At 39.7% G+C, this 23,170-nt stretch overlaps 1 protein-coding gene across 1 annotated transcript in view; it reads right to left on the bottom strand.

The window, feature by feature from the left end:
• Positions 1-7,660: 7,660 nt before the first annotated feature.
• The window catches only part of LOC105810833 (chromosome unknown open reading frame, human C11orf63), a 71,689-nt gene continuing 56,179 nt past the window's right edge, over positions 7,661-23,170 (bottom strand). Inside the window, exons 4-7 of the mRNA XM_012644879.1 lie at positions 18,039-18,333; positions 10,687-10,767; positions 9,780-9,908; positions 7,661-8,142 (exon numbers count right to left, since the gene is read on the bottom strand). Of these exons, the coding sequence (XP_012500333.1) occupies positions 7,945-8,142; positions 9,780-9,908; positions 10,687-10,767; positions 18,039-18,333 (703 nt within the window). The 3' untranslated portion in view covers positions 7,661-7,944. The remainder of the gene's footprint in view (positions 8,143-9,779; positions 9,909-10,686; positions 10,768-18,038; positions 18,334-23,170) is intronic.

The raw sequence follows: 23,170 nt of genomic DNA, 5'->3' as shown, positions 1-23,170 counted from the left end.
CTTGTTTTCTACATCTTCTTTCTTGGTTTACTCTCTCATTTTGGTGGAGCCCAGTCTACTGAAGTTTTTTGAGAATTGGTGCATGAGAGTTAAACGTTTTGAGATCATCCTTGTCTAAAAATATCTTTATTCTTGTCTCATACTTTATTAGTACAGAATTCTAAGTTAGAAATCATTTTTGAATAATTTAGAATGTATTACTCCACTGATTTGTAGCTTCCAGTTGCTGTGGTGAAGTCTAAAGCTACTTGTTGATTCTTTGTGTATCCTGTTTTATTTATTCATTGATGTAGGCAGAGTACTAAAATTTTATAATTATGTGTCTTGTTTTAGGTCTAGTTCACTCATTGTTCTGGATACCCAATAGGTACTTCAGTCTGAAAACTCACTTTTTTCGGCTATGGGGAATTTTCTTGAATTAATTCTTTGATGATTTCTATTCCTCTTTTTCTGTAATATGTTTGCTTATAGGACTCCTATTATAGAACTCCTATTATTTGAATTTTTACCCCTGGATTTATCCTTTAAATTTCTTATCTTTTCTCTTCTATTTTTTATCTCTTTGTCTTTTTGCTCTGATTTCTTAGAAAATTCCTCAATGTTATCTTTTAATCTTACTTTTGAGTTTTTAATTTCTCTGCCATATTTCTAATTCTCAAGATTTGTTTCTAATCTTTGTGTCCTCCTCCTTTTAAAAATGGTATCCCATGTCATATCTTCAGATGTTTGTAAATCCTTGGTTGTCTGTTTGAATTTAAGTGTAAGAGCTAAAAAGCTGATAGGAAACTATGAGTATATGGGTGTGACTCGTTGCCTGTGAGCTTTCCTGAGGGATAACATGGTTGGGTTCTTTAGCTGGAGAATCAGGAGGATTTTTAGGTCTTTTCCTTTAGGCTGGTCAGATTCCCCAGAGAAGAATTTTCTAAATTCCTGCTTGTGGGATGAAGTTTCAACTTTCTGGGAGCCAAGTGGAAGAAGAAGACCAGAGGTCCCTGCATTTCCAACACACATACTCACTATGGACTCTTTTTCGGTATAGTGCATCGTCCACAGAGCCAGCTGTGCCTCACTCCAGAGACACTGGGGCAGCGGAGGGGCTGCGCTTGGCTGCGTGGAAGCAGGGGAATGGCTTTGCAGGTCTCACTGCTCTTAGACAGGCTTTCATCCAGTCACCCTTCCTTTAGCCCCCTCGTCTGCATTCACTCCTGCTTCCAGAGCTGACCGACACCGCCGATTCCTGAGCATTTTGCGCATTCTATAGTGTAGGTCAGAGGGATTCTTGGCTTTCCCCTTCACTAGCTTAGAATTTAGTATTTTTGGAATCTGACAGTTTTTTTAAACAACTCATTCATATGTTTTCCAGTTTCCAAAATGTTGTTACTATTTTCCCTCCTCCTGTTCTCTCTCTTCTTACATGTTTACGCTTTTTAAAGCCTTTTACTGTGATTTTAGTGGGGACTTATCAAGGGAGTGAAGTAGATGTCGTGTGTGTCTGTGCATTCAGGCTACTATATTTATCCAGAAGTGTCACAGTTTGAATCTTTTTGTTTTTTTGCGAGACAGTCTCGCTTTGTCAGCCCCCGCTAGAGTGCAGTAGCGATCCTCCTGCCTCAGCCTCCTGTAGATGGGACTACAGGTGCGTGCCACCAGGCCGGGCTAATTTTTCTGTTTTTTATAGAGACGGGTCTCGCTCTTGCTCAGGCTGATCTCCAACTCCTGACCTCAGGCGGTCCTCCCGCCTCGGCCTCCCAGAGTGCTGGGATTACAGGCGTGTGCCACCGCGCCCAGCCTAGGATTTGAATTGAATGTCATTTTATTTTGTTTTTTACACTGAGCGATAGAGGTGTTGATCTTTTTTCTTGCTATTTCTTTTATGTAACTGAATCGTTGAGGTCCGGAATTGCATGATCACTAGAACAGATTGAAAGGCTCATTTCCTTGCCAAAGCACAGAATAGCCCAATATACCTCATATTAAGCGATATAGTACCAATGGCTTGGGATCTACCAGGTTGAGAGCATTGGAAGTTAGAGTAAGCCTCTCGGGATCTTTGTCCGTGGAAGGTCCTGAATAGTTCTACAAGACATTCTCAGAAATTTCAAGGTGAGGGAATTTATGTTATTTCACGTTCCGTGGTCTCAGATTAATTTCAAACCTAGGTCCCTAACCGATAGGAGAGGCGAGAAACAGGAAGGATACACAGGGTAAGTGAGGCAGAGATGCAGACACACACACATAGACGCACACAGACAAACGCATATACACGCTTCTAAAGAGAATGATGCAAACAGGACAGGGAGAATTGGGAGGTGATCAATTAAGACATTAAGTGTTTTGTGATACATGGATGCGTCTGCATTTTGCCCTGAGAAGAAGGGCCATCAGCTCATTTTCAGAGGGCTGCTGCCTTCTGCAGCTCACTGCTCAGATCAAAGCAAAACTGTCTGCTTGCATTTTCCAATCAGAATAGGGATGCTAATTTATCCTCCTTAATGTGTGATGGTAAGAGACTCCTTCAATTAACTGAATTCTATGGCCAGCAAAATAAAAGGTATACAAAGAGGCGCAGGCTGGAAGAGCCGAAATTCTCATTAAATCAAAAGGTCCAGTATTCATTACCTCGTGCATCTGAGGCTAAACACTAAATATGGGGATCATCAAAGGAGGTTTAATGGGTTAAATTGAGAATATAATCTAATTAAAATATTAGACATGGTTAAATAGTTCTTTGATATTCATCTGAAGGTTTCATTAAAAATAGATGCTTGAGGTTTGTATCATAGGAGATTATCAATTTTAAGTAGAGACAACAAATTTAGGGACCTCATCAGCACTACTTCAAAGTGTCACCATTGTGTGGAAGCAGGGAAAATGGGAAAAGACATCACTGCCAGGTGACAGGGTGGTGATATGATATGATGCAGGGCCAACCAGGCTTCCTGACAGTGATTTTGATCGTTGTTTGACGATAAAAAAAAAAAACTGTAAGATTAATTTGGAAGATGATTTGCCACCAAGGAAAGAATACAATGTAGAGATCTTCATTGGTTTTATTTGGTATGTTCTCAACTTGCTACCTCTGTGTTGACAGCTCCCCAAAGGACGGCTGATCAGACTTTCTGGGTTTTAAATTTCTGACAGTTATTTCCCATAGTGTCACATTGGCACCATAGGGATACCTATTACTTAAATATCTCTTGCAAAAGCTTGACACCTTAGTAACAGAGGGTACCCCGAGAAACCAGTTTGGCAGCCCCAGTATCGGGGCTGGTCTCTACAAGCTGCCAATTCAGTAAAGGGTATTTTTGAAATCTTATCAGAAATTTCACTAAATACAGTTGCCTGGAATGCTCACATCATTGTAATCCTCTCAACCTGTTAGAGATATTTAATAGCGGAAGACCATTTATTCAGCTTATTGAAAATTAATTACTTACATTATCCAGGTTTGCAAGGGGGAAATGAAAAGGCAATGGAGAGGCAGCAAGGGAGATAAATGCTGTTCACCAAATTTTTTCTTACTCTCTTCATATTTTCCAAAGAGCCCCTGTACTGAGGGATGGAGAGAGATGAAAAATCTATTCATTTTGCCTCTTATTGTATCTGGCAATGTGTTGTTTTCATAATATTTTGGAAAGGTCTCAGCTTTCCAGTTATTTTACTGAGCCAAAATTAAGTAACCATACGTGAAAAAATGGGAATATTTGGGATTGGGGAGTAATTTAGGGAATGAGATGAATAAATGAATGAATGAATAAATAAATGAAAAGTCTGCCATCCAAAACCTTTTGCTTTTTCCTGGCAAGGTAAATTTGCTTAGGAAATTGGAACATTTTATGTTTTATCAGTCTCTTTGTGGGAAAGATGTGTGGTTTTGCTTAACGAAGCTACAGGGAGAGTGGAAACAAATACTGTGCTAGTCTAGAAGGCAGTGGGGTGAGGGGACAGTTTTGAATATCAGATTTTCAGCTACTCTGAGATCCTACTTCAGTGTATTTTAAAAAGTAGAATAAATATCTAAATATAACTTTTATTAGAATACATGTCTTGCCTTTATTTTGCCTTTAGTATAGAGATATTATTTTGTCTGACAACATAGATGAATTCTTAAAATCATTGTTATAGAGAGAGCGAGTACTATGGGTAAACGAAATCCACAGTCATTAACAAATCTCACTTGGTGCTACTGTTTTAAATCCTTTCCTTACTGAGAAAGCAACTAAAAAGGCAAGTGGAGTGTTTCTGTATCTTTCTGTCTCTCTGTTTTTCCCCATTGGGAATAGGAATTATGAAAACGTGGTTAACATTGGGGAGGAGAAGTCCTGTAGTCATCCTATGAATACTTGACAGCTGGGTGAAATATGTGTTATTCAAGTCTTATTATTTCTCTAAAAGGAAAAGGTAATCTTAAAAAAGAGGCATATTCAGGACAGCAACCCTGATTTTCCTTAGGAACTTTACATTTTTAAATGTTACGTCTAATAGGATGTTAATATATATGTTTTGAAGAACATCTTGGCAGGGAATTAGCTAAACTTCAATTCATTTTCTGCTATTTTTCAATAAGTAATTAAAAAAGAATCCCCCTGAGTTGATCTAGTCCGCTGTTGTAAGCCATTTGCTATCAACTCAAAGTTCTCAATTAGCTCCTGTGTTGTTATAATTACTGGACGTGTTTTCAAACAACTCCCAGTTAATAACTGTTGGGATGAAGAGTCATTTTCTCACTATAGACTAGACTGTGCACGTTCATGCTTGCTGTGATGTTTTGACAATGATTCATTAACCAATAATAAGGCCCCGATTGGAACCATTAGGCATCAGTGCCTTTGCTGGGCTTACCTTTTATTTTGTTTCTCAATATTGTCTTTTCTTGACTTGGTTTCTGGATACCTCCCAAGAGACTCCCTACTATACAAAACAATATCATGAAGACAGCTGTCATTAAATTCAGCTACTTGTAAAAAAGCTCCCTTTAAGAGGATGCTCTTGTTGGAAACTCAAGATGGAAAAACACAACAAAAAAGAGGCTGTAATAAGAGAGAATACGTGGTTTAAAGGTCCTTTATTTGCACCAGCTCGTACAGATTAGGCAGCATAGGTACTATGTCTTTAAATGGCAAGTATGTAACATCTGGTCAAATGCAGGCCCTCCGTCGTTATATCATTCAAATTTGAAGTTCCTTATTTTCTAATAGGCAGATTGTTTTCACTTCTTGGGTATTTGAAACAGAAATGCCATAAAATAGATCACTGATTGACTTGGGGCCATAAAAAATCAATATTGTTGTCATTAGTATAATTTACTCTAAAGAAGGAGCGAAAAAGTGTTATCATTCACTATTTCTGCAGAATCCTCCCCCCACCCCCGCCACCCACCCTGTCTTGCTATCATGGTAGGTTAGTGACATTCTGCTCTATCTTACTATTGTGAGGTGACTTGGGGTCAAATGAAGTCCATTTTAGTCCATTCTATGATTTGAACTGCAAACTTTCAGCAAATATGTGTTATTTCTTTAGTCAAAGTCATTTTAGATGCCACTTAGCACTATATAAAGCATTTTGAGGTTCTAGATTCTTATGTCCTGGACGTTGAGGACTTGCCTTGGGCTTATCACTTAACCCTTCGTTAGCCTGCTTCAGCTAAGTGTGGGCTCTTGACAACATGTGTGAAAGTGTTTGAAGGATTTAACAATGCTCAGGCTAATATTGATGGAAAAATGGTTGCAAAGTTTTCGAAATGTTCTGGAAAAAAATAGTGTCTTTTTTATTGGTCAATATCTAAGTTTGTAGTCGCTACTACAACTTTATCAATGTAGTGAAGAAGTTGCCAGATTGTACATGTTAAAAAATTGTTAGGTGCATAGTAATGCATATTTATAAAAGTTGAACTTGATGGAAATTCAAGTCCAAAATTGAAACTCATAGCAACTACATGCTCCTTGCCCACACAAAGAAACAAGAACAACCTCCTCCATAGACAAATTATCAAACAGTACTATTCTCGGTGTTGAAGGACGGGATTGACTCCTACGTAGCTACTCTCTCGTAACTCTCAGTAGGGCTGATGGGCTTCAGAGTCACTTATCCTTTCTCGACTTCCATTTCCTCTTCTGAAAAATTGGCAGTGGAACAAGACAAACTCTTTCCAAGCTCTAAATTCTTTTAAGAGACTCTAATAGAAATGGAATATTTAAAAATTTCACACTGTTCCTTTAATATGAAAATATGAGCGTGTCTCTATGTGCCTTTAAGTTTAAATTTAAGGCCATTTAGGGAAAAAAATTAATGAAGGTTATTCATTCTATCTCATGTTTCTAGAAATGTCTTCACCATGTGCCCTGAAAGAGCCTCTTCTTTTACAAATATATTTTAGGAGCAATGTGACCTGTGATTTTTTTTTTTAACTAATGCCTCATATATGATATTTTCTAAATACCACTGAAACATATTTGCCAATTTTCTATTTATCTTCATACATTTGTTATTTTTCCAGACTCCCAATTCTAACTGCTTCCAGTTTTAAGAGAACGTTATATATGTGCAGCTTTTATATCACATCATGGTATATATAAAATATATAGAACATGGGAGTAAATCTCCAAAGCTAATCCTTATGCAACATGTATAGCTAAACAGATTTGTCCCAAATTGGTGTTAAAAATAGCCTTTTCTAGATAGGCCCATTTAAGAATGCAATGCCCATCTAATATAAAGAAGGAAGTAAAACTTAAATCCTCCAATCATTATTTTAAGGGAATTTTTACAATGTTTCAAAAGATAAAAAAATTAAACAATGTTTATTAATATTCACAATCAGTAGTAAACTATAGAATGTTTTTGTCTTATCTAGTATTATTATTCTTCTTAATTTTTTTTTGAGCCAGGGTCTCACTCTGTTGCCCAGGCTAGAGTGCAGTGGCATCATCATAGCTCACTGTAACTTCGAATTCTTGGGCTGAAGGGATCCTCCTGTCTCAGCTTTCCAACTATGTGGGACTACAGGCATACCCTACCATGCCCAACTAATTTTTTAATTTTTTCGTAGAGACAAGGTCTTGCTGTGTTGCCCAGGCTGGTATCAAACTCCTGGCCTTAAGCAATCCTCCTGCCTCAGACTCTCAAGTTGCTGGGATTACAGGCATGAGCCACCACACCTGGCCCCTGTCTTATCTAATATTATTTTTTGTGTGAAAATACATATTTGACAATATTTTAAGATATTCGTGATGGCAAGATGCACAGCAAATTTATATACTTGGAGTAAGTAGCTTTGATAAAATATTTCTCTTAGAGTTGCCTAAGCTGGGCATTTCTGGACTTGTTGGAGGATTTCTAATTAATGTCTTGAAGGTCTGTTGGAAAAACATTGGGATTTGTTCTATTTGGGTAGGTTCATCAGATGTAATTTTATTCAATTTTATATGGAAACGCTTTGCTAAACTTAGAGATTTTAGTAATTTTTTGAAGTGTTGTCTCGAAATTTACTGGTGATTAGTACAACTGAGTTCATTTTAGGAGAAACTGAAGTGTTTATGCTTTTTTCTTTCTTATTAAGAAGGTAAGAGAGAAACACAAGTACATAAATTCATTTCTGGGTAATTTCAAGATTTTCATTATGCTAAGGGAGGGTAGAGGTAGTTTAAGAAATCAAAAGATCCAATATAAAACCAAAGGCTTTATTCTCTAGTTCTTACTGAAGCCCAAATTCTAATTGATTTGAAAATAAATAATTGAAAAGTTTTTTCTTCCTAGAAAGTAAAATATGGCACTAAAATCTGATCGGGCCCCGTATTTTAAATCCTGCAAAAAGCAAACGTGGACTGCAGTTAGATGATACCGATAGGAATGATAGGTCATCACTCCCAGTGCAGACAGGTTGGTTGGGGTTTCTTTTCTCCATGTCCATTCCTGGAGCGCTTTTGGTCTCCTACCTAAGGTTGTCTATACAATGTGAAGGACTTTGAAAGCAGCCACAGCCTGTTTTTCCCTTTCGTGTCTGCTCTGCAGTATTTCCAGCAGTGAGATTTCAGGTAAACTTTCTTCTTTTCCAGCATAGGTTGGATTTCTTTTCTCCTTTGATGCTTGATCAGTCAGATTTGATGGTTTGGGTTTTGGGATGGTCTTAGCGTATTCCAAAGCCTAAAAGCATAAAGATGACATATTATTTCAAATGAGAAGTGAGCCTAGATCCCTTAAATTACATCTAGTCTTAGGAAATGTTTATTTATAATATAAATGGAGACTATTGCCACAATAACTTACTAAAACATGGGTGAAAATGGAGATCAAATGGAAAATGCAAATAATGCTATATAACACAGTGTAAACAAAATAATGTAGCCACAAAATACTGTGTCATGGGGCGGGGGGAAGAGTTGAAGAATGATTCATACAGTTGTGTCCTTTCAATGTTTTCTTCATAAAACTGAGTTTCTTTCAAGTATTTGGAAATAGATTTGTTGTGCGTTTACTCTAGTTTCTGGCAGTTTTGTCAAAGGCAAACATCTATTTATGTAGATATTAACAGACCTTTCTATCCAAAGAGGATTTGTCATAGCTTGAGGCCAAGGACATCACTGTGGTTGATATAAATTGAGCCCCATTATTACAACAGCTATTCTTGCTCCTAAGCTCTGGACAGTATTAGAGGGCTGAAATTTTTTTCTTTCTTTATTATATCTGTAGAAAACTACATGCTGAAAAAAGGCAGTCTTTTTTTTTCAGTGATGTCAGTTCTGAAAGGCATTACAATAAAAACGAGATCACTAAATATGATTTCTAAATTTGCCTTTATATCAGTTTCGTATTTTAATAAGAGTTTATTGATAGCTGAAATGGGAATGGATAGAACACTTTAGGTCCTGGAAGGGGAAAAACGTCTAAAACAGAAAAAAAATCTAGACTTCTCAGTGTGTGTAGGTGAATTCTTTAGGAATTTCTAATTATAGATTTGCTGCCTTGAAGCTCTTCATGAAAAAATAATGGATTGGAGAAAAAAGCAAAAGTGGCACCATGGAAACTCAGTCAAGTGGACTGAGGTCTTCAAGGTATGAGGAAGAAAGGCAATAAATAGAAAAATGATGGTCTGTGAAAGAGAACATGGAGTACAAATTCCTAGAGGCACCAAAGGATTACTTGTTCCTCATGCAAAGGGTCCCATGTCCTTACTGGGACTGGATAGATCAATTGAGGCAGAGAGTTGCATTGCAAAGCCTTTTGCCTCCATAGTACATATTTCATTCACATCGTTACTGATGGTTGGATGACATCTGAGAGGGAGAACATTCTGTATTTCATGAAATCATTTTTCTTCAATAGAGGAACCTATATATTATGATCCCTATGGAAAAGTGTAGGGCAATGAACTTGAAAAAAACAATGAAGGCCTTTTCTTTGACCTATAAACAGCAAGACGACAGTACTTTCCTTCAAAAATTTATTTAATGATATAGAATGAAATTGATAGTTAATTGGGATTGCTGGTTTCTTCTAAGAAACTCCTTTATTAAATTTTTATGTGTGGCAAACTTAAAATACTATACTTGGAAGAAAAGATGTGGAGACAATGAACTTCAGGAAAAAAAAAAAGCCAGCCTTACAGCATTGTGCGTGTGTCACCATTGCATCAATATCCGTGAGTGACGGTAGCTGCAGGAACGGCAGTAGCTAAAATATCTGCGTCCCCAAAACGTGGGGGAATTTTTTAAGTTAAGAGGTAACGAAATTTCATTTTAATTCTGATCGAAGATATAAACGCCTTGATGTGAGTTTCTTACCTTCTGTCGAGGGATGGAAGATTTATTTTCAATTTTTGCTGTCTGTGGCTTTGACAGAACAGATAGGGTCTTCATGTTGTACTCCTTAACTTGTTTTGCGTATTCCTTTTGCTGTATTAATTTTTGCATCTGTTCAGAACAACGAAGTTACGATGAATGACAGGTCACGCTAGTTCTCTCTCCTCTCTATTTGAAGTCACACTGGTTTCACTGAGCTGCGCGTACTGTCTGAGCAGCACAGGAGAAATGGGGTTACCTCTCGTAAGGTGACAGCAGTGAAATGGTTAAGTTAATGTTTCTCTTGGAAACAGTCAGGAACATCACTGCAGTCGCACGCCCAGTGTTCCCTTAACATCGGCTAAATCACATTTAGCCCCTTCTTTGTTGCATTTACCCAATTTATTTTCATTTTTGCTTCCAACTTTGAACTATACTCTCTTTTTATGCCTTGAGTGCAGCTGCAGTTAAAACACATTAAATGAAGATCTCCTTTCACTAGAGGAAAGAGAATAAAGTGGATGCACTTTTCAGGGGTTGAAAAACTCTTACCCTAAGTGTCTTCTCTGTAGCCACTCTTCAAAATTATCAAGATAACTCTATCAGGAAAGACGGACAACCACATAACATACACATCTCTTTTCACGTGCACGTGTCCCACTTTGCTGTACAGGCCTTCAAAACTAACCCACAGACAGTTACATATAGCAACGTGGGCTAAGCATTTTTATTTTACGGTAAAAGGAGTGTGTGGGTCTCTATGACCAATGCCATTTCAAAGGAGTCTCTATTCAGAGTGGGGCATTTGCATTAGAGCTTAATTCTGGGGGTGCATCCTGATACAGTTTGCTAAAATATTAACAGATGTGTCAAGTCAAGCCTGGAAACACTGTATGTACGTTTCACTCACTTTGTCTCTGATGGACTCAAAGTCAGGTCCGAGGCCACCAAGCTTCACGTCTCTTTTCTGATAACCTTTCAGCTTGGAACTCTAAAAATACAACCAGAGAAACAGTTTGTTTTAAGGACTTGTGTGTCTCCCCCAAGTTGTCATAGCCACATAAGGTAAGAAGGAAAATGAAGAATGGAAGCCTGTGTGCATTGCTGGAGAATGGGTGCATTTCCTGACAATTCTTCTATTTTAATGGTAGTTATTGATAATAGTCTCTTTGGTGATTTGTAGCTGGTTAGCTAACATGTTTTGACTTTTCCACTTCTGCAATAAAGAAAATTGAAATTTTGAAAATTATAAATAAAAATGTTCAAGCTAGTGATGTGCTGTTTTTTTGTTAACATTTTTAACATAACATACGTATTATCACTTTGCCACTGCTGCTGGACAGTTCGCTGAGCCAAATGACTTCCCTGGAAGAGGGAATCTAAATGCATCAGAGGAGCACGGTGCTTCAAAAAGTGAGTACCCTGTCCAACTATGCCATAGCATTGCCCATGAGAGATGCTACGTGAGAGAAACAAAGAAGGTAGCTTTAAAATTTTGCGATTGATTGATTGATTGGGGGAAAAGATAATTTTAAAGGAAAAAAAGTATAATCCATTTATAATATTCAAAAGAGAGTATCTAAGAGTCTTGGCAAGACCCACTGAGAAACTCATTTCGTTCAGTCAGTGTGATTTTGGATATTTTGAAGGGCATACATCTGACACGGGAGAACTTAAGATGGTCCCCAAACTGCTGCTTTCCAAGTCAAAACTGAAGTTTAGACTTGCAAGTTCGCCTTGTGGGGAAGCCAGATCCTTTTTTCTTCCAGTTTGTTAATTAATTGGGTTTCCTTTCTGGGAAGGATAGGAAAGACAATACAAGAGAGATTGTTTGGATGGCAGTAATTATCTTAGTGTGTCTAAGTTCATGCTTAAAATGGTGAAAAACTAGCCATGTTGAAGAGGCAGCTGTTGTGTACTAACTACGGACGATACTCCCTGTCTGTATGTTAATGACAAGGGACAGGATTTTTATAAATTTTGGAAGCTCCTGTTAATTATTAAGTCCTATGATATACATCTAATTTGTCCTTTTTTTTCTTTTTTGAGACAGGGTCTTGCTCTGTTGCCCAGGCTGGAGTGCAGTGGTGCACTCATAGCTCACTGTAACCTCGAACTCCTGGGCTCAAAATGGTCATCCCACCTCAGCTTCCTGAGTAGCTAATCTACAGGTGCGTGCCTCCACGCCTGGCTTATTTTATTTTTTACTACTTTTTTGTGTAAAGATAGGGTCTCACTATGTTGCCCAGTCTGATCTTGAACTCCTGGGCTCAAGTAATTCTCCTGCCTCAGCCTCTCAAAGTGCTGGGATTACAGGTGTGAGCTTCTGTGCCTGGCCTAATTTGTCCTTTTCTAAAATAGATTGAGCAGAGATAGTCCAGGACTTAAAATAGGACATTTCATCATATTAGATATAATCACTGCATGTAACTCCCCAATCTTAAAAATGAACCTGTGTATATACATGATATCAACCATTACAAAACATGTCCTACTTGTAATGGTCTATCGACTACCCAGAGTCATCCCAATTAGCTTCTCCACTGTCACCTCCCACTGGAGATATCCGAATGCCAAATATTTGAATGCCACTGTAGATACTTGAAAAGCTGTCATTCAGCCTGGCACAGGCCCTTGCCCCTTCCCTTTTTTCTTGCCTCAGATGTGGATGTGATTCCTGGAGCTGGAGCTGCAGCTACAGCAGCAATCTTGTAGCTGGGGAAAAAATATTGGCTCTGATTTTTTTTTAATTGTCTCCTCCTCAGAGGTAAAGTTCTGACGATTTTAGCTGTGGAACCACCAGTGCTAGCAACCATTGACTTGTGGATTAAGTGCATGTAAGAAGAATGAACTCGTATTTTGGAAATTGCTGTAAATGATAATTCTGTTACTTGCAGCTGAAGCCAATATTTCTAACATCTCAGTGCTTCAGTGTGTCATTCATAAGGGCCAATATAATGTGCCACATAGGCAACGCTGCTGCACTGCAAGGATTAAAAGTTCTAATAGAACTTACTTCATTAGAATGTTGAGCATTTATGGTCAAAACTCTTTCAGTGCATCTAATTCTAAAATGTGAGCGATTTTTTCTTAAGGAAGTCTTCGGACTAAAATCATTAAAAAATTAATAACATTAAAGTATATGGAAGACATATTGTTCATTGAAGGGCATTTCAAAATCACAAATCCCCTTTAAGAAAACAGAAGTCATTACCCAACAAGACCACCATAGCTGCTTCCCATTCATTTTATCTGCCTGTTCATACTTTTGTAAAATTGTCCCTATGCTACAAATTATTTTTTCCACCAAGCACTTTAGCATTACACTGTATTCCCCTGTCACTATATGTTTTTCAAAAATGTGGTTTTTATGCATAACATTCTATTGTCTAGTTATAGCTGGATTGTGTAGCTAATCCTCTAAATGTTGAACATTTGAGATCTCCTAGGGTAAGCATTGTTTGTGGGCTACCCTGATTATTTCTTTGAGATAAGTTAATAGCAGTAGAATTATTGAGACAAAATGAACATCTTTAAGGCCATCAATTAACACTTCCATTAGCAATGGAGCAACAAGATTGCTCTTTTTGTCCAAACCTTGATTACACCGGGTATTATCACGTTTTAAAACCTTTACTGATTTTTAATAGGTGAATGAGCTCAGATGACTTACACTTTGCAATTGCAAATTTGTTCTTTCTTTCATGCATGCCATCTGTATCATTGTAGTGTAATCAGTGAATTACTATTTGCCAAAGAAAACCAATAATGAAAAGGAAGGAAAAAAAGCCCCCGCTCATATCCAAGCCATAAATCCAATTTGTCCAAAGATGATGAGAAAGAAATGATCAGTGCCCACAAATCACATCCTTAGTCTGAAGCAGCTTAACTTTTAATCATGCCACTGACTCACAAAAGACACATTGTGAGGCATGAATAATCGCCCACTGCCCTCCAGCCACAGCTCTCACTGTTACCCAGTGGACGTCTTGGCTATCACAGAAAAACAGAGCTGAGGGTCTAACATCGCAAATCGACATGAAGGGACAGAGTGTGGCCCAGAGGGGCCAACTCCGAATGTTGTTGATCCCTTTATAGGATGAAGTGCTTATAGGAAAGGGACATTTCTCAAGGGATAGTGACGGCTCCTAACGGAGTTTGTTCTGGGTGACTGGCAATGAAAAATCCTGGATTTACTGCAGTTTGGCGCAAGTAATCTTGATGTGTTCTCAGCGCTGCAGTTCTGTTTGATCTCTCTCCACCAGAAGTCTTTCTCGCAGCTTTATTGAGATATGACTCACATACCATAAAATTCACCCGCTTGAAGTTGTACAATTCACTGGTTTTTAGTATATTCACTAAGTTGTGGAAACATCAATCACCACAATCCAATTTTAGGACATTTTCATCACCCTAAAAAGAAACTCTGTACCCATTAGCAGTCGCTCCCTTTTCCCCCTCCACCTCCAGCCCTAGGCAACCACTAATCTACTTTCTGTCTCTTCAGAAGTCTTTTGTAGGAAAATAATCCCCAGAATTTACTTTGACTTACCTCTCTTTGGCTGTTACAAAACTAAAAGGTCACAGTAGCACAATGCCAAAAGAAAAAAAAAAAGTAAATCAACAATGATAGTCTTGTTAAGTCTCCAAACACAGGGGGAACAAATTGGAAAATACAGGCGTGCTCTCCACACATCCCTGATGGGATTCGCTGCTAGTCTTTGCATAACATACACGCGAGCTGATGTGGACAGACTGTGGCACTACCTGAGGCTTGTTGAGACCAGACCAGCCCCTCTGCACGGGTGTTCACAGTTGGTCTCTTTAGCAGGTGATGGCACAGGACTTCCCGATGGAAGGTTTCTATCAGTAATCAATGACGATTCTTCTCAAGCCAGAAGGGCTTTTTTTATCATCAAGTTGGGACACAGTGTGCCTAACTTGGAAATGACATTGACTATTCTCTGAGGACTGGCTTCGGCTCTGAAATGCTGTACCCTGCTGTGGCGCACACTGCGGAGCTATTCTCCAGAAAATTCCTCAGATGTGTAAGTGTGAGAAAGTTACTGAAAAACAGGACGAGAAACAATGCCTTCGATACTGGGGAACAGCAAGTGAAGGAAATTTGCTCTGCAGTTGCTAAACTTAATCCAAATAAACCTCTTCTTAGAAGCAGTCAAGCGGCAATGCCCAGATTGTCTGTGACAACAAACACATGAGTTAATTACTTCAGCTCAACACAGTCAGCTGTCAGAGAATTCCTTAAGCAGTGATTTTGCGGTGGGTTGCAACAGATGTTTTTATACTTTTGTCATCCTTGCACTATGTTAATCTCTCACTGTCTGATGTCTGGATTTGATGGTATGGACAATGCCTAGTATTCACAGATCGGTCACAACAGAACTGCCAAGAGAAGAGGAAGGGTGCTTGGGCCTATTGTCTTTACAAATCCTCAAATTTTTAATGTGATTCAGGGCGATTCCCTTGGAAACCACGAGATTTGATGTGACCAGCAAATGGGCAGGACCTGGATGATGATTCCCTCTGTCTGGGGCCCCGGCTACCTGCTGTCCTATACAAATGACTCATTTTAGCCTCTGGAATAGAGTAAAGGACAAAGAGTGCTTCTGTGTATTTGTCAGATGTAGGCTGAAGGTGTTGGACTGAGAAAATGGATACGTGTGGATTGTAACATTCCCGATGGAGAGCAGGAAGGGAGGGATTTTCCCAGTTGGAAAGAGGGCTAGGGATGCAATAACTGAAATTCTCCTTCCTCTTCCCAACCGCCCATGCTCTTAGATTTCTGGTGATGCACACTGTTGGTGGGGTACTTTCCTCTACTTTTCTCAGTAAAACATAAATTCAAATTACTAAAAGAAGGAAGAAGGAAAAGGAAACACTTTTAGTTGATGTGTATTGTTTGCTAGGGATTAAACTAAGATATTTAATACATTATTTCATTTGATATCACACAAAATCTACAAAAAGCAAGAATAATTCTAACTGTGCCTATGAGGAAATAGGGGTTAAGGTGAATTAATAAGAACTTGCCCAAATCACAGAGATACCAGGTGACAGAGCTGAGATGAGAACCTAGGAATGACTGAGTCCATGACTTCCACTAATCCTTGCTGACTAAGCATTGAGTTAAAAGCTTGCTTTTTCAACAACAATCCATAGTTGGCAAGAACTAACCCAGAAGGTTCTCTTCTGAGGTAATGTGTTTGAGCTATTTTTTAGGCCCTGGCAATCTATAAACTCCAACGTGAACAGGCTGTCCTCACCTTGAGAATGCGTTGGTTCCAAAGCTCTGAATACAGTTCCCTATAAAATAATAATCTGTATGATGTCCAGTTTCCTAGTCTAGTTTACAAAATCTATTTGATTTATGAAATACTTGAAAACAGTCGAATAGTATCTTAAAGCCTAACTACCATATGATGATGCTTCTATGGAAAAAGAAGTTACCTGGATTCAAGAAACACATTCCTCCTTCGTTATAGCGGAACCAGGGATTCTCCCAGCTCCGAATCACTAGTAGCAGTTTCCATGGCCTGGGCAGGGATTAGGGACCCCGCAGAAGGGAGGATGCGAGGGAATGGAGTTAGAATGGGGAGTTCAGAGAGCCCCTGGGGGCAAGAGGGTCTGTGAAGGAGCTGCGGTAAGGACTCCAGCGCTGTGAGTGAGCAGAAGGCCTGGGGTTCACAGAGGGGCTCCCAGGTGGGAGCTGCAGAAGTGGGCTGGGGTCATAGCTCGGCCTTGAACCATCCTCCTTTTCTTCTCTTTAATGTCACCTGAGGCCTGTTCTAGGCCAGCTTCCCCTTCTCCTTGAGGCTACCCCATTTTCTTTTCTCTAAAGGCCCCATGGGAGGGTCGTCTGACTTCACTGTCCTGTAACTTGGATGTCTTGCCCACACACTGCAGCCAGAGCGGCCTTTCCAAAATACAAATCCGCCCATGCTCAGAATTCTTCAGTGGCTCCCCTCTGGCCTGTAGAATAAAGTCCTTCTTTGAATGGAAAACAAGATCCTCTGAAACCTGGTCCCTCCCTACCTCTCTGCTCACACCTCTCAACATTCCATGCCTTCCAGGTTCAGTCACGTGACACAAAATGCTTCCCTTCCCAGCGGCTGTCATGGCGTCACAGCTTCTGAACCTTTGCTCGTGCTGTCCCCCTGCCTGAAATGCTCTTTCTGTCTTTATTCTTTGCCAACTCTCCACCATCCTTGAAGACTCAGCTCGGAATTCTCTCCTGAAGTTTTGTTTGGCTCCTGGGTCAGGACGTGTGTTCTTTTTAACGTTCCTCTGTGCTCCTCATGCATGCCTACTTTCTTTTTTGACAAGCTACATTGTACTGAAGCTTTCAGGTGGTATCTGTCTTCCCCAGTTTCGTGTAACTGTAAGCTTCTCTGGGGAAGGGCCATGGCTCATTCATCTTGACATCCCAACAACCTATCAAGCTCCTAGTAGGAGTTCAACAAATATGTATTGAATTGGACTAAGGAATGATCTGCTTAAGTCCTCCAACACTGCCTTAGAGAGGACGCCCTTCTGGACTGAGGTGCTCGCTCCCCCGGCTCTGGGAGTGCTGGCTGCCAAGGGCTCACAGATGAGTCCCTCCCCAAGAACTGCCCTCAGCCAATGGAGCTGCTGTGCCAGTCACCACCCATCCCCAGGGCAGTCATTGCCCAATGGCTGGCTGGTGTGGGGGGACAAAAGCCTGGGCCACTTGCGTTTGAAGGGCCATCCCAACCTCAGAACCCTGAGAACCCTGGCCAAGGCTTCTGCTGTGCCTGTCTACTTTCTCCCTGTGCCCGGCCTGCCTCCCTCACCCTCCTACAGGGGGCTTCATTCACTCAACCCCCGACTTTCTCTTCACTTCAGATATGACAATGTACCTGGGGAGACTCAGGTTAGAGTAGGGCTTGAGGCGGGGAGTGGAAGTTTTTCTGAGAAAGTGAAGTTTGAGCTGGGGATGAAGGAGGATTATTGACTCTCTGTAAATGCAGACCCTTCCCTGAGATGACTCGAAAAGGAGGCTGGAATGGACATCCCTGGCAGCAACAAGCTCTAGAAAGAAGGGGAGGGAAATCCAGGGAGCAGCAGGGGCTGGAGTGAAGACGTTCCTCGGGGCCGCCCGTTGTGGCAGCAGCTCAGTAATGACCATCCCCATTCCAGGGCCATCATTAGGGGAATGAAAACCAAGGTCCACCAGTCTTATCGAAATTGAAAGGTTATTTGGTAAAATGACGCTTTTATTACCTTAATGCCGCTCCTTTTCCTATGTTTTTTTCCTTTTTCCAGTTGAAACAGGTAACCTTCAGAATTGCTACGATTAATTTTCATTTGGTTTCTTTGGCTTCTCTCTGAACTGAGTTGGGATTCACTTTCTACCCTTGACAGTATAGGGGGGAGTGTGATGCTGGATGAGGCCCCTGTGGTGGGCTGCACCTCCGTCAGCTGCACCAAGGCTTGCTGATGCTGCTCCATTATCTGAGTGAGCCGCGAGTCTGGAGAAGCTTGGACGGGCTGGCTCTCAGAGGCAGAATGGAATTTCCTTAATGAAAAAAAAAAGCACAAATCTATTAATAAAACCCAGATACATAAGATCTTTAGTGTAAAAGTCTTTATAACCATTAATTTGATGTATTTATCACTCCCAAATCAAATTAATGACCTTTAGCTTAATCTTTTCATGAATACATTAATTTCTTATTTATCTTAAAAATCGTCATTTTTTTTCTTTAGGACATTCTTGTTCTTATTTAGAACTTTGATTGAGTGCATTCAGAATAGGAAAAACACCATTTCAAAAAGTCAAAGACTGGCCGGGCGCGGTGGCTCACGCCTGTGGTCCTGGCACTCTGGGAGGCCGAGGCGGGAGGATTGTTTGAGCTCAGGAGTTCAAGACTAGCCTGAGCAAGAGCGAGACCCCATCTCTACTATAAATAGAAAGAAATTGGCTGGACAACTAAAACTATATAGAAAAAATTAGCCGGGCAGGGTGGCACATGCCTGTAGTCCCAGCTACTTGGGAGGCTGAGGCAGAAGGATCGCTTGAGCCCAGGAGTTTGAGGTTGCTGTGAGCTAGGCTGATGCCACGGCACTCTAGCCCAGGCAACAGAGTGAGACTCTGTCAAAAAAAAAAAAAAAAAAAAAAAGACTGTCTTTAAGAGCTACATCCTCAACAAAATGCTGGGTTAATTAAAAACCCATTTATCAGACTTGAGAAACAATAAAGCAAACCTATCTCTCTTGGTCTGGGCTCTGAAAAGGAAAGAAACTTGTATGAATTTATATGGGACAATATTTGGGGTTCAAATTTACATTACCCATATAATCATGGAAATCCAACACCAAGAAATTAACATAAAAATGATTATGGATGAGATATACTTCTTTACTATCTGGCAGAAGCAAATATAAAACTTCTCTGGAGGGAAACACTCCCTCCCAAGCCATCCTAGGTTTCTAAAGATAAGGTAGCTAAACATAAGTTCATGATCCAAAATCCTAGCATATAAGACGAAATAATCTACCAAGTATGAAAGTCAGCAGACATACATGTACACACATGCAAATAGCAGTAATAGACTTCTAAGAACTTCAGATAATAGAATATTAAGGTAGTATTCATAAAGTATGTTTAAAATGATTAAAAGAAGAAATAAAAATCATAAGAAACATATTTTGAAAAGCTATAATTTGAAAAAAGAAGAGAGATTTTAATCAGAACCAAACAGAAATTCTAGACTTGAAAATATCGAAGTATCAACGAAGGACGTGCCTAATGAATGAATAGTACTTCAATGGTTTGAGAAGTCCCGTTCTGGTGATTCTAATCTTGAAAATGATCTGTGTGGGAGACCTGAAACAAAGGTGGATAATGACCAGCTGAAAGCTGTAGTGGAAGCAAATCCATCTAAATTAACAGCAAGGTTTATGTTACTATTCCAACAATACTGGATCATTTGAAACAAATGGGCAAGGTAAAGAAGCTGGCTAGATGGGTTCCACATGAATTAAATGAGCATCAGAAGAGAAATCATCTCCAAGCTTGCTTTTCTTTGCTGTCACGACATAAAGGGGAACCATCTCTACACCATATTGTTACGTGTGATGGAAAATGGATTCTTTTTCACAATCATAAGCATTCGGCACAATGGTTGGATAAAGATGAAGTGCCTAAGCACAGTCCAGAACCGAATATTTATCAAGGAAGCTAATGGTGTCTGTTTGGTGGTCCAGCACTGGTATTAACCACTACAGCTTCATGAAACCTGTTCAGTCGATCACAGCAGATGTCTACTGCAACCAGTTGAATGAAATGATGAGGATGCTTGCAATTAAGCAGCAGAGATTGGTTAACAGAAACAGGCCAATCCTTCTGCAAGACAATGCTTGACCACAAGTCGCACAAACAACGCTGCTCAAACTACAGAGGCTGGACTTGGAAACTCTCTGTCATCTACCATATTCACCAGATCTTGCACCAACTGACTACCACTTCTTCCAGGCTTTGGACCACTTCTTGCAAGGAAAAATATTCAATTCTCAACAAGCTGTGGAAACCGCCTTTCGTAATTTCATTGTGACTTGCTCTCTAGGCTGCTTTGCTGCTGGCATAAACAAGCTACTGTTAGGATGGCAAAACTGTGTCGATAGTTTAGGTGCATACTTTGACCATACTGCTTCTTGTTTGAGATATAATAAACTACATATTTGATTCAGAATCAGACATTTCATATTTAATGACCTAAATAGATAAAGGACTACAGTTGCTCATTGTAGATTTTTCTCCAAAGTTTTTATTAATACTAGGTGTGAACATCTTCAAAATGAAAAGGTGGTAGAAAAAACATTGCAGAATAAACATATGTGATTTAACACCCAATGCAAATTGAAATTATATAAAGACATTTTAAAGAGACACAGACCCACAAGGATAAGGAAAACAAAAGAGGGCGGAAAAAAAGCAAAAATTTTGGAAGAAGAAAACGGATGGTTACTGTTTTAGCAGGCTCGAGAAAGCAGAACCAGGGCTGGGCGTGTTGCTTCATGCCTGTGATCCTAGCACTCTGGGAGGCTGAGGTGGCAGAACTGCTCGAGGCCAGGAGTTCGAGACCAGCATGAGAAAGAGCGCAGACCCCATCTCTACAAAAATATAGAAAAATTAGCCAGGCATGGTGGCACATGCCTGTAGTTTTAGCCTCTCAGGAGGCTGAGGCAGGAGGATTGCTCGAGCCCAGGAGTTTGAGGTTGCTGTGAGCTATGATTAGGCCACTGCACTCTAGTTGAGTGAGACAAAAGGAAAGAATCTCAACAGCGGTTAAGGCTGAGAAGCAACATAGTTTACACCGTAGAATCCTTAAAGGCTCATACGCTGTAAGTTGGGAGGAGGTGGAGAAAGTCCACGTGAGAATTACTTTAAGAATTGGTTGAAAGTCTGTTTAAGAAACAGTCAAGTCTTCAGATCTTCTTCCCCATTTTGGTCAGCTAAGTAACTGTTCCTTCTCCATCTCCATAGCACATGGAGGTTTGTATTCTGAAGAAGGAAAAATGAGTCACTTGCCTGTGGAGCGCCAGACGTACATAATAACTCTGACCATCCAAGATAAAAGACATAAAGCTGACCGGAAGGGCTTCCTATCAGAGGGCCCACGCAGATCATTCTACAGAAACTCTAAGTCAACAAGCCCCATCACTCGGAGTTGCCAACAAGCTTTTTAGTCCTTTACACTTAAGTATGAACAGACAATCAAAAATTGCCAGACATCTGAGACAAGCCCTAACATGAAAGACAGCAAAACAGGTGAAGAGAAACAAACAATGTCACCGATGAAAACTTGGAGGAAAGAGAAACGAAGCAGGGAGTTAAAAACACTTAAAAATTCTGTCACAAGGGCCCTCACCCTCCATTTTGCCTTTTTGAGAACGTGGGAGGATGTTGAGAAGACACTGTTGCATCCATGAACAAAAATATGAGGCTATTAAAAAAAAGGAACATTCAGAAAATATTATAACAAAAGCAAAAAATACTCTTGGAAATTAAAAAACATGATAAAAGTTGAGAGGTTGAAAGCTAGAATTGAAAAACACTTTTAGAAAGTAGAGCAAAATTATGAAGAAATGAAGAACAAGATAGAGAAGAAAATCATAAAAATAGTCTTGAAAGAACACAACTGAATGATAGGAGTTTCTAGAAAGGAAATAGCTGAAAGGAATTACCCACAAGATGATTGAAGAAATTTTTCTAGAACCGAGAGACACAAGTTTCTGGGTTAAAAGGGCCCAGCACAATCTATGGAAATAGATCTATACCAAGGCATATTATTATGAAATTTCATTTTATAAGAGAAAAAGAAAAGATCTTACAGTTTTCAGAGAAAAAAAAAAACAGGTCATGCACAAAGGATCAGGAATAAGGTGACTTCAGATTTCTCAAAGCAACAGTGGAAGCAAGAAGACAATTCCGAGAGAAAATGATTCACAATCTAGAATTCTACAACACTCTGCCAAGCTATCAGTTGGGGTGAGGGCAGAATAAGACAATTTTAGTCACGAAAGATCTCAAAACATTTACCTCCCAAGCAATGGAGGGTGTTCTCTACCAAAATGACAGAGGAAACTAAGAAAGAGAAAGAGGATGGAGAAAACAGGAGGCTCAACAAAAGGAGTAAAGTGAAGAGAATCTCCATGAGGGAATGAAGGGAGGTTCTGCAAGGATCCCATGAACACTTGTCACAGAGGAACGCAGTCTAGAAAGGAAGCACAGCGTGAGACACTGGCATATTGGGAACCGCCCATCACCCTCTCTTCTGCCATTACACCATGCTTTTTTTTTTTTAAATTTTTTTCTCTTAGGAGACCAATGAGCACATACCATGTTTTTAAACTGAAGAAAATACTGGAAGATGTGCTCAAACAAAATAAGGACAATGTGAGATACCGAAAAAGAGAATCTTATGGGTAAAAAGGCAAAGGGAAGTCTCAGCAGGGCAGCTGTGTAGCAGGTTTAGAGACAGGAAGAAAGTAAAGGTCTCTGGAAAAACGATCTCCAAGAAAGAAAAAAGAACTGATAGGTCACCTGATGGGTTTGTCCTTGTGGAAGCTTGTACTGAAAGGCTACTGGAAAGTCTGGAAACAATTAGCTATGTGTACAGAGAAAATGAAGCAAAAGTTAAAAATAAAGCCAAGATAATTCTTAACTTTTGGAAAAAAGAAAAAGTGCAGTATACTACTCATGGTACTCTTACAGTGCTAGACCATGAATTATAGATGCATTGACATAATAATGAAAATGGTGACTATTGGCTTAACCAAAAATTGTAACGTAACAATTTTTGGACGATAGGTGAGGGGAAGCAGATTTGATGGTGATGTAAGAAAACTAA

Source organism: Propithecus coquereli, unplaced genomic scaffold (genome assembly GCF_000956105.1).
Source record: "Propithecus coquereli isolate 6110/MARCELLA unplaced genomic scaffold, Pcoq_1.0 Scaffold222, whole genome shotgun sequence".
NCBI lineage: Eukaryota > Metazoa > Chordata > Mammalia > Primates > Indriidae > Propithecus > Propithecus coquereli.
This window is presented reverse-complemented; position numbering and strand designations above follow the sequence as displayed.